This window comes from Triturus cristatus, chromosome 5_2, assembly GCF_964204655.1.
Source record: "Triturus cristatus chromosome 5_2, aTriCri1.1, whole genome shotgun sequence".
Classification (NCBI taxonomy): Eukaryota; Metazoa; Chordata; class Amphibia; order Caudata; family Salamandridae; genus Triturus; species Triturus cristatus.
This window is the reverse complement of record NC_140588.1, coordinates 578,616,753-578,629,098: the sequence shown is the minus strand read 5'-3', so window position 1 is coordinate 578,629,098 and position 12,346 is coordinate 578,616,753. Positions and strand designations below refer to the sequence as shown.

Here is a 12,346-nt window from a genome sequence, read left to right as displayed (position 1 = left end):
TAAATGGGATGTCCTCTTACCATGCCTTTTCTTGGCATACCGTGAGGTGCCACAGAAATCTCTAGGGTTCAGTCCCTTTGAGCTTCTCTATGGACACACAGTGAGAGGACCTTTGTGTTTGGTCAAGGAAGGCTGGGAACAATCTCCCAGGAAACCTCCCCAGGATGTATATAGCTACATGCTGACCTTCAGGAACCAAACAAGGCATTTCAGAAAACTCGCTGAGGCGATTCTGGAAGCCAGCCAGGAGGAGATGAAGCGGTGGTACGACCAGAATGCCACTCTGGTACAGCTTCAGCCTGGTCAGAGAGAGTGGGTCATGGCCCCCGTGGAGCTCTGTGCGCTCCAGGAAAAGTGGCCTGGACCATTTGAGGTGGTGGAGCACAAGAGTCCGGTTACGTACTTGGTGGCCTTGCGGTCTCCCAGGAAGCCCTTGCGGGTCCTGCATGTCAACCGCCTGAAGCCCCACTCAGAAAGGTCCGAAGTGGGCATGCTGCTAGCAACAGATGCTGGAATGGAGGAGGAGACTGAGCCTCTTCCTGACCTCCTGTCTGCAACAGAGCAAGATGGGTCAGTGGATGGAGTAAACCTCTCTGCCACCCTGACACCTGAGCAACAGAATGACTGTCACCAGTTGCTGGGACAGTTTTCTGACCTGTTCTCCCTAATTCCCAGTGTCACTGATTGGTGCGTCCATGATGTAGACACCAGGGACAGTCCTCCTGTCAAGCACAAAACTTACAGAGTGACTGACAGGGTGAGAGCTTGCATCAAGGAGGAGGTCTCCAAGATGCTTGCGTTGGGGATGATTGAGTCCTCTAACAGTCCTTGGGCCAGCCCAGTGGTCTTGGTCCCAAAGGCTGCCGCACCGTGTGTCGCGCCAGAACTGCAGTTCTGTGTGGACTACTGAGGGCTCAATTCAGTCACCAGGACTGACGCGCACCCCATCCCCAGAGCTGATGAGCTCATTGATCGGTTAGGGGCTGCCCGGTACCTCAGCACGTTTGACTTAACGTTTGGATACTGGCAGATCGCCTTGACTGATGGGGCAAGAGAGAGGTCAGCATTATCCACACCAGATGGGCACTACTAATTCCGGGTTATGCCCTTTGGGATGAAGAATGCCCCTGCCAACTTTCAGAGGTTGGTCAACCAGGTGTTGGTTGGGCTGGAAGAGTTCAGTGCCGCCTACCTGGAGGACATCGCAGTGTTCAGCGCCAGTTGGGAAGAACATCTACGCCACCTCTGGGAAGTGTTGATGGCGCTGCGGGGAGCAGGCCTCACGATTAAGGCGAGTAAGTGCCAGATCGGGCAGACCCACACCTGATTTTATCCCCAGCACCAACTGAATGTATAACACACGAAACACAGGGGGTCTAACAGCCAAATTTGAGAGGCTACACTGTCGATACTGAGTCAACAAGATGTCAAAATATCTTTATCGCACACACATAATGTATTAATAGAGATAAAGAAGGAAAAAAGGCTAACACTACATGTATAGAGGAGACCGGTACATCATCGATTATTCGTAAAATGGCTGATTAATCCACAACAGATTGTAAAGGGTTTCCATCAAATTAGACTCAATGATCAGTCCTATCACATAAGTTGAAAGACTCCGAAAGTTCATGGGCTGTTTCTTCTTCAGCCCAGATATTGGCTACTGCTCAATATTATGAAAATAGAGATAAAGAAGAAAGAGATAAGCAAGAGAAAAAGACTAAAGAATTAAAAACGAAAGTTCTCTTGCAACAGGCTTATCCACCTCGTTACGCTCAGCCCCAGTTTCAACAGCCTCCGCAGTTTCAGAGGGTATATCAAAAGCCTGAGCCATATATTCCGCGACCTTTGTTAGGTCCTAATCAATGTGCCTATTGTAGAGAGGAAGGTCACTTCAAGAATAGTTGTCCGGTTTTATTGCAGCGAAAAGGGACACCATCTGCTTCACGAGGTCGTGCTGGCCTCCAGTCAGCAAACAGAGGTAGAGGTCGGGGTATGTTGACTCAAGAACAGCGTTCCCTTCCTCCTTCTAATTCCGTGAATTACTTTGATCAGCAAAACGTTCGGTCTACACAATATTACAATGAGGATTGTTATGTTGAAGACGGGAATGAAAGTCTTCATGCTAACTAGGACAGCCATGGACAAAGTAAGGGAGTTGTGTCGATTCCAGTAGATCAGAATGGACCTTATGTTAAAGTCACTACAATGGGTGTTTCAGAGCCATTTCTTTTAGATGCTGGTGCGATGAGAAGTTCTATCATTCATTCTAAACTCCCTGGGGCACCTTTGTCTGGCTTAACAAATGTATCTGTAGGATTTTCTGGCGCCCCTGTTCGTAACCCGGTTTCTTGCCCTTTGCCCATTTCAATTGGTCCTTATGATTTGGAAGCTCCGCTTCTCTTGACGAATGGTTGCGGTGAGAATCTGTTGGGTTTGGACTTATTGAAAAGAATGCATGCTACGATATACTGTTCTCCTTCTGGTGTACATCTTACTTTAGGTCAGAAATTAATTTCTCCAATGTATTTGTCCAAAGATCAGTTTCCACCTGAAATGCTTTCTCTTCCGGCAACGCTTTGGGCCATGGGTCCAAACGATGTGGGCTGTCTTGAGATCCCACCTTATGTTGTCACTCTCAAGCCCAATGTTGAATTGCCTCGTATTCCACAGTATAGAATTTCCACTGAAGGTGAAAAAGCGCTTTTGGAAATCATTCATGATTTGATCCAGAAGGGTGTGGTTGAAGAAACGAGAGGAAACATATGCAATAGTCCTATTCTTCCTGTTCTTAAACGCACTGATCCTTCTCAGCCACCTGTATATCGTTTCGTAAGTGATCTTCGGGCGGTAAACAAAATTGTTGTACCACAATTTCCTGTTGTCCCAGATATCACTGCTCTGTTGACAAGGATACCTTCCACGGCAACTTGGTTTTCTGTTATGGATCTAAAGAATGCCTTCTTTAGTATTGCCATTGCAGAAGAGAGTAGAGATATTTTTGGCTTCTCTCTTGGAGGCCGAAGCTTCCGGTTCAAGCGCGCACCTCAGGGCTATTGTGAAAGTCCCTCTATTTACAGCCAAGCTTTAAAATGTCATCTTGATACTTTTCATTTGCCGTCTGGTGCTGCTCTTATCCAATACATGGATGACTTGTTGATCGCCGCTGATTCCGAAGATATTTGCAAAAACGTGACCGTTGCATTGTTACGCCATTTGTTTAATCTGAATCATAAGGTTTCACCTTCCAAACTACAATATGTTCATCGAGAGGTTACCTACTTGGGTCATCTCCTATCAAAGGAGGGACGACGATTAACCCCAGAACGAATTCAGGCTATTGCACAAATGTCTGTGCCATCCACACAAAGGGAGGTACGTGCCTTCCTGGGCCGTACTTCCTATTGTAGGCAGTGGATCCCCAACTTCTCTCTGTTGGCCAAACCCCTGTTGGCACTTACTTTGAAAGATACACCTCAGCCCCTTCCATGGACTGACGAATGTCAGAAGAGTTTCACTGACTTGCGTGCTGCGCTATGTTCTGCTCCTGTATTGGGTACTCCCGATTACAGTAAGCCATTTACGCTATATGTTTATGAAAAAGAAGGTTGTGCGTTGTCAGTTTTAACGCAGCGTTTTGGAGACAAACAGCGACCATGTGCATATTTTTTATTTAGCTAAAGCATTGCCTAGTTGCCTTAAAGCGACAGCAGCAGCAGCAGCAGCAATTTCTATTCAACAGTCTGCTGGAGTAGTGTTAGACAACACACTTATTGTTATGGTGCCGCATGCAGTGGATACCTTACTAAACCGAACAAAAACGCAGCACCTTGCGAGTGCTCGTTTGTCTGGATATGAGCTGACACTTTTAGCTAGTCATGTGCACATCAAACGATGTAACACTTTGAATCCAGCTACTTTGTTGCCTCTTCCAGTAGATAAAAACAATGAAATACAACACAATTGTTTCCTCCGTACTGAGGAAGAGACAAAAGGAAGAATTGACTTGAAAGATACGCCGCAAGAGAATCCGGATGGAATTCTATGAGTGGATGGTTCTTGTTTTAAGCTTCCTAATGGAGATACAGTTTCAGCCTATGCTGTCACTACTTTGCATACAGTTGTGGAAACAGCTCGTATCAGACACAAATTCAGCTCAAGCAGCAGAACTGATAGCTTTAACAAGAGCATGTGTGTTGTCAAAAGGAAAAAGAGTGAATGTGTATACTGACAGTCAGTGTGCATTTGGTGTGGCGTTTAATTTTGGGCGTCTTTGGAAAGAGAGGGGATTCCTTACTTCACATGGCACTAAAATACAACATGGTCAGTTGGTGACTGATCTTCTTGAGTCACTTTCTTTAGGTGCTCAGATTGCAATTGTGAAGTGTAGTGCACACAAGAAGATTACAGATGATGTTGGTCGAGGAAATGCATTTGCAGATGAAGTAGCGAAAAAGACAGCGAGAGATGCTACAAGTCGAATGTATGTTGCGGGTCCTGCGAACTGGGTTAGAGAGAGAGGAATGTATGAGGATACAGTAGAAAGTGTAAGGTCGATTCAGGAAGAGGCTACAGAGAAAGAATTGAGTAAGTGGAAAGAAAGTACAGGAATGTTAGATGAGATGGGATGTTGGGTGGAATTATCTGAGCACCAACGTTGGCTGTTACCAGACGTCTACGTACTTACAGTAGTTACTATGGCACATGGTCCAGCCCACTTAAGTGCGAAAGGTATATGCAAGCTTCTGGCTCCAGTGTGGCAAAACGAAGGAATCCCAAAGTGTGCAGACAATGTAGTAAAACACTATTATTTGTTTGATGTACAATCCAGGAAAGGGAACCCCAACTCCAGCGGGTCACTTTGCTCCTCCGACCTATCCATTTGAGGTGTTACAAATCGATTACATTCATATGGAGCGATGCAATAACCTCAAATATGTTCTGGTGGTAGTATGCGCCTTCTCTAGGTGGATAGAAGCATACCCTCTAAAAGACAATACAGCCTTATCCACAGCTAAGGTTTTACTGAAAGAATTATTTCCCAGGTTTGGTTTGCCGCGCATTGTCTGGAGTGACAATGGAAGCGAATTTGTGGGCCAAGTCATGCAGAAAGTTTGTGCGGGACTTGGTATCAAGCAAAAGTTTCATGCGGCAAACCATCCACAATCAGCGGGTTTAGTGGAATGCTACAATGGAACCTTGAAGCTAAAGCTAGCGAAAGTGCAGGCTAGTACAGGACTTAATTGGCCCGATGCCTTACCATTGGCTCTTCTATCCACCAGAACTGCTGTACACTCTCGTTTGGGACTTAGCCCTTACGAAGGGGTGTTTGGACACCCAGCGAATATATGGGGAGTCCCTCGCCCTAAGAAATACTCAGACTTGCCATATCCAATGTTGATTGATTACTTGCATGAACTTACAACTAAATTGCGTGTTCTCCATCAACAGGTTCAGAGTGCTTTGCCGGAGGCCTCCACAGACCCAGGTCATTCCATCCGACCAGGTGACTGTGTCTGTACTAAGAATTTCCAAAGGACGAAAAATTTGGAACCCAGGTGGAGGGAGCCTCGGTTGGTTCTCCTCACCACGAGAACGGCAGTAAAAGTTGAAGGAAAGGAAAACTGGATTCACGGCGTGCATTGTAAGAAAGTGCCTTTGCCCCTACCCTTTGATCAATGGATGCATAAGGGCATTAGCGACTCTGAGAGCGAGAAGGTTCCACGATTTGTACCTTTCAGTGATGCACGCCTGAATGGAACATTGTCTGAGAAAGAGGACGACGACATTCTTCAGGGAGCAATAACACCACATCGTCGCTTGAATACGACAAATCCGAGAACGTTGTTCCAAGACCAAACTGTACCTGACAAAGAACACTATAACCTAAGACCTAGACTAAAGAACACTTAAGATTTTCTCTCACCTATGTAGTATTCTATCCCGGTTGCAGGTTCACGGTAGGAGTCTTGATTGTGACCTGAGTAGTGGTAATAGGCCTGCAGGACTTGCAGTGTCATAGGACGGCAGATAATCATAATTAAGTGATTAAGGAAGATTGCCGTGAGCATCCGTTAGAAAGATGGAAACTACATTAGGGAAAAGAGAGAGAAAGGATAAAATGAAGAAAGAATTCTGTAAATTAATGTACAGTCGTTTTAGTATAACCTTGTGTGTCATTATATTATTGTGTATTCTTTTGGCGTGTATAAGTTGGATTATTTACGCTCTGCAGCAAAAAGTTGTCTCTCCTTCTACCTCTTGGTCTTCCTCTATTGTCTCTCCACATTTATTTCATACCCTTCCTCAGCATGAACTCATTAGAAGACCCGAGTATTACAATAATTCATTTGTCCAATTATTACATCAACACCAATTAGTGATCAATACAACTGACTGTTGGGTGTGTGGACTTATACCACATACCACAGAGAAAGGAACGCCGTATTTAGTTCTTCCGTTTTCTTATGAGGGTTCTGCTTGGGCTTATTTTGTTATTTTCTCCAATGCCTACCAAAGCAAATTCAGGCGACCCGTTAGTTCATATATTGGTGGCCCGGATTTCAGTCATAGTTCACTGATAAAGGGAATGGTAGCTATGGCTAAAATCATGGAGAATAGTAAGATTTCCATTGACGAAAGAAAAGCGTACACCAACTGGAACGTCACCCATTATGTCACTAGCCTTAGTGATAAGGTAAAACAAGGGGAAATCTTCACCGATTTGGACTATTCCTCAGCAGGGAAATTTACGTTGTTGCCTATGGTGATTATATCTAGTTTATTCATATACTTGCAGGATCCCCTGACGAAGGGCTCATGTTTACAGCCCGAAATGCATTGGGATTTTTGAAGACTGTGAACTTTATAAGCTGACTATAAGCAACATTCTTTTGGTTTCCTTCAAATGAGTAATTTTCTGCAACCATCAAGAATAAAAGCAGATCATCATCATTTTTTTATGGTTTGAAGATTTGTCTGTGAAAGTATGATCCAGTGAACAAAGGACTGAGGACTGTTATTGATTCACTAACATTGGATATATATTTGATCATTAAGTTTTGATTACATTGTGTATGCTTCAAAGTGACAACCAAGTAGTGCACTCTGTATTTCTTGATACTTATCTTGAATTCTCATCCTTCACTTTTAGAAAATTGGCATTTTCTTGTCTAACTATCCAAACCTGCCTCTGCTAGGTTGTGTATTCCTTGTCTGGAGTTTGAGTGACAGGGCCTGGGGATTCCAGGAGACAGGGTGGGTCAGCCCAGTGTTGAACAGAGAGATCTGCATCTAGATGGGAGGGAGGAATTGCACCTGGGACCTGAATAGGGCTGGGCCTTCCCTCCGCAATGCTGGCTCCACCTCCTGTGGTGTGTCTGATGTCCCTGCCCTGCACAGTGAAAGGAAAGAAGGAGACATGTCAACAAAGTGCTCCAGGACTGACCAGAACTGGTTTGGACTAGGCAAAGGCCTCTCTGCCTTCAGAGAACAAAGGGAAAAGGAGTATAAATATTGGGACCCAGACCGAAGAACTTTAGATCACTTCTGGGAATCAAGACAAACCTTTGCTGAGGAGAAGAATCAGGAAGCTGAAGGAGGAGACTACCCCTGTGCTGTGTCGCTGGGAGCTGGAAGCGCGACGCAACAACGAGAAGCGTGTCGCCGCCGTAGCCGCTATCATCGCATCGCCGAGGAAGCGAGACGCCGCTGTCATCATCGCATCGCCGAAGCGCGGCGCATCGCCGGAGAAGCGGGACGCTGCCACAGAGGTCATCATCACATCACTGGAGAAGTGCGTCGCAGGGCCTGTCGCGGCTCCAAAGATCATCAAGTCGCCGCACGGCCATAGGGCGTGTCATATCACACCAACGTTGTCGCATCGCAACCAAGACGCCATTTTGTCGCATCGCACTGGAGAAAAGTATCGCATCGAGGTGCCAGCGTGTCGCATCGCACCGGAGAGCAGTAAGTAACCGACGCATCAACACCCCACACAGTAAGGAAGCGAGCATCAACTCCCCTGCGCAGCAGTAAGGAGCCGAAGCATCCACTCCCCTGCGTGTAAGGAATCAATGCATCACCTTCCCTGCAACCCTTTTGTTTTCTTTGCGCTACGCATCTAAGGTACATTGAGAGTAAAGTGTCGCATTTACAACTTGAGAGAACTGAGCTATTGTATAACTTGAGAGAATTGAGCTATTGTATAACATTTAAGAGACTATTTTTGAGTACAGTATTGTGGATTTTTTTGTCGTCTGGTCTTGTGTTAAGTCTATATAAAAATACTTATTTTTATAATACAACCTGTGTGGTGTCCATTTGTAGTGTTGTCACTGTATTATTGAATGTGTTCACAAATGCTTTACACGCTGCCTCTGAGGTAAGCCTGCCTGCTCGTGCCAAGCTACCAAGGGGGTGAGCAGGGGTTATTTTAGGAGTGTAGCCCCTTACCCTGACTAGACGCAAGGGTCCCTATTTGGCACAGGTACCTACCTATGCCAACTAGAGACTCCCAAATCTAACAGCTGATCATAAGGACCAGTGTGTTATGCCCAGTGTCTGGCTTTCCTTTCTCTCACTCACTTCTGCCTGCTGTTCTCGAATGCTGACTGGTGTGAGGTCATATATTCTAGGAAGATGATGAGAATGGAGCTTGGAGACGGCACTGAATGTGTGTCCCCATATTACAGATGTTTGGGCTGTCCTTTTTTAATCTCCCTGTTTCTCACTATCAACCAACTACTCATGCTGCATATTTAAAGCAGTTTGCTTCTACCCCCTTACTGTTTGAAAAGACTTCTTAGAGCCTACAAGCTGACGAGCTTCAGAGCTCCTATGTGCTCGGAGCAATATTGACCTCAGTAAATTTGTGGCAGCATGTCCAGCAACCCCAGAACAATTCTCTACTGGTGACGGAATAATACAGAAACACATGTGTCTAGAGATACGGCAAAGACTGTACCAGCTTTGGTAAAACTTATGATGAACTTTGATGCAAATGCGAAATCCTATACCACACTAACCAGGATGCAATGGGGTAATGGCGCTGGGATGTGAGGCAGTGTGCCCCTACCCCCCTTACTGTTTAAAAAGGCTCCTACAAGCGGACGAGCTTTGGCGGTCTTGTGTGCTCAGAGTGGTATTGACCTAAGGAAATTTGTGGCAGCATGTCCAGCAACCCCAGAATAATTCCTCTAATGATGGAATAATACAGAAACACATAGGTCTAGAGATACGGCAATGACTGCATCAGCTTTGGTAAAAATGATGATGAACTCTGATGCAAATGCAAAATCCTGTACTACACTAACCAGGATGCAAAGGGGTAACAGTTATTTTCTGTTCGGACTAAGGAACCAGTACCCATTGAGTTATTGGGCTATTTTGTGTATCGGCATCGTCTTTTCAGACTCCTGCTTTCAATTAGCAAATTAGTGCATTATGGAGAGGGGTATATTCCGGATTTGTTTAGCTTGGACAAAAACACAAGGGGGCCGATTCACAGAACTAATCTGAGACAAAATCCTAAACTAACTACTTTTGGTATTCATAGATGGCATTTAGCAGTAGTAAAGTTAGGATTTTGTCTTAAATTTGACTTAAGACAGACTTAAGACAAACTTAAGACAGACAAACTTAGGACAGACTCCTAACTTTACTACTACTAAATGTCTTCTGTGAATATCAAAAGTAGTAAGTGATTCTGTGAATCGGGCCCAAGAAAACAATGGTCTGGAAATGGAAAAATAAGCCGAGGAAAAAGTTGGGTCAAGTGAAAGTGTGCCTGATACTTCTCTCCTAAATCGAATCCACGATGCCACATGAGATTCCCAGCCACAGAATTTTATCCATCATGTCACGCTCCACAATTCAGCGTTCTCAAACTCTATTCCCAGTCACACAGGTCGGCTTGAAAGGAGAACTTTGATGGTTGTTTAATACGGTTTCCCATACCCTCTGTGGAGTAACGTACAAGGGTGGGGCAGCGAATGCTCTCTAAATTAAAGGAACGCGCATATGGGATGAGAGCACTTCCTAGGAAGGAGAAAGCTATTACAAAGCAAGGGCTCTCCTTTCCCCAGAGAAGCCCAGCTGCAGGTTACATAGATGGCACATCCCTTCCCTCAGAGCGCACCCCTGAGAAGGATCTAACCTGCTTTATCTTTTATAAACCTCCATCTTCGTGTTTTCAGGTTGGGAATCCTCATATGTGTGCCTCGGGCATCAGGAGCCTGTCATCAGCTGAGACCACTCGAACACCAGACGCTTCTCTCCTGCGCATGCGTACAGAGTGCTGTAAAAAGGCATGCGCACCGGAACACTGCTCTCCTGTTCCTGCTTAGAGAGGTTTATGATTTAGCCTTACGTTCAAATTCGTGGTCGAGTGATACGCGGCGGGTCTTATATTTGGACGGGATGGCTTGGCGCTGCCTACTATGAACCCCCTGTACACCCCTTGTGGTATTGGGTGTCTCGTGCTATCTTAGCGCGTGGATCTCCTTTGCCACGAGCTAACTGAATATTTTAATTGTTCCACGATTCAGTTTTCAGAGGTCTACGCAGGCATCGGGAGCCTCGATCGTGGGTGTCTGCTCTTTATTGGAATAAACGTCTTTTAAGCATACCTGTCTCCTGTGGATCCTTTAAGCATATTACACCCCTCTTAACCCTTCTGCATCCTACATCCTTCCTCCACCGCCATGGTGTATGGACTACCCTTATGAAATAACCAGCCAATAGGTCTAGCTTTTCTTATCTTATTTCTAAAAATGAAAGTTCTTAATTGATTGGGAAGTCTGTGTGCCTGCGTGTCGGATGAGTGTGTAGATTAAGGACTGAAAGAGGCAACGGATGAATAGGTGCGAGAAAGCATGGGGACAGATCCGTCCTGGATTTGGAAAAAAAGACTCAGGAAACCTATAGATTGGGGGTCAAGGTGTGGCAGAAAAAAGGGGATGAGCCACGAGGGACGGAGTTTGAAAAGCAAAGCCTGACAAATCAATTTAAATTTTCAACTAAGACATAAGTGGCAGTAAATCTGTTCCAACCTACTTAATTGTTCACAAATAGGCTGCATTTTAAAATATCTTGCAGGGTTAAGCCACGTGCCTCAGATATCATTGTGTGACCAGTAATTTTGAGGGCATAATAATAGCAGTAAAATAACTCAAGGGGTTAACATAGTTCTGGGAGGGTTCTGCGTTTTATCCAATCGCAGTTTTGACTGATAAAGTAGCATAGATGGTTAACGTGCTTGCTTCAAAGCATATCGTGTAACATGCTGATTGCAAATTTTTATTTAGATAGGTAAGTGGGATACTTTTGACACTATGATCATTTTATTAATTTCAGTTTATAAGTTACAAGCTTTCAAATATAGCACAGTGCTCTACTTACCAGCATCAATGAGCTGTATACAAATTGTAAGTCATGTGAAGTACTAGGTTTTTCAGAACCAACCCAGCGGTGCCAGGGGACACACCCGAAGACTTCGAGTTCTTCCTGTTTCAGACTACAGAAACACAGAGTCTTCCAGATGAAGTCAAAGATCGTATTTATTGGCTGCAGACCAATCACAGGTATCCGAGAAGTACAGCACGGTGTATGTTCTCAGGAGACTGCTCCCAACCAAAAACCAGTCTTTTCTTATATACAGAATATTACGCTCTGGGCAACACCGCCCCTATTTTACAAGTGGTCGTTCACATATTTTCGCTTCAAAGAAAGAGCAAAGTCATGATGATAATCCCACATTTCAGCTCGGTCAGCCCATAATTATTTACCCAGCGAGGCTCAGAACCCTCATCAGATATCAGCAGACCCCAATAAAACGGACACCTCCTCCTCGTAAAACAAGCCATGAAGTAGGAAACAGAGTCCGATGTGAAAGAGATTAGTCAGGGTTCGTGTGAGATGCACGACTTTATGATGTGTCAGGCCCTGATGCTAATCCCATTTGGCCGCAGTAAAAGGAACCGGCCGGGCAGGACTGACCTCGGACAGCGGAGTCAGTTTGCACAGGTCACAAAGAAGTCACAGAAAGATTGCGTGTCCTTTAGGCCTAGGCATGGCCTCAGTGCGCAGCCTATGTGAGGGCAACCACAAAATGGTTACCGTTTTAAAATGGAACCCGAGGGTTTAATATGTAGTATTGCATACACGGTGAGTTCATCGGGGAAACGTGACAAAAACACTCATACATACCGCATTAGTCATTTGCGGTCCGCTGATACCAAAATCAGCATGGTAGGACCATGCTACCAACATGGTTCCGAAATTTACAGTACCACAGACCCTCCTTTTGCCCTTACATAGGCAATAACTATACTCATACTAATCT

At 45.1% G+C, this 12,346-nt stretch overlaps 1 protein-coding gene across 1 annotated transcript in view; it reads right to left on the bottom strand.

Moving 5' to 3' along the window:
- The window catches only part of LOC146829024 (uncharacterized), a 177,953-nt gene extending 167,655 nt beyond the window's left edge, over window positions 1–10,298 (bottom strand). Inside the window, exon 1 of the mRNA XM_085607658.1 lies at window positions 10,160–10,298. Coding sequence (XP_085463784.1) covers window positions 10,160–10,214 — 55 coding nt within the window. The 5' untranslated portion in view covers window positions 10,215–10,298. The remainder of the gene's footprint in view (window positions 1–10,159) is intronic.
- Between the last annotated feature and the right edge of the window lie 2,048 nt (window positions 10,299–12,346).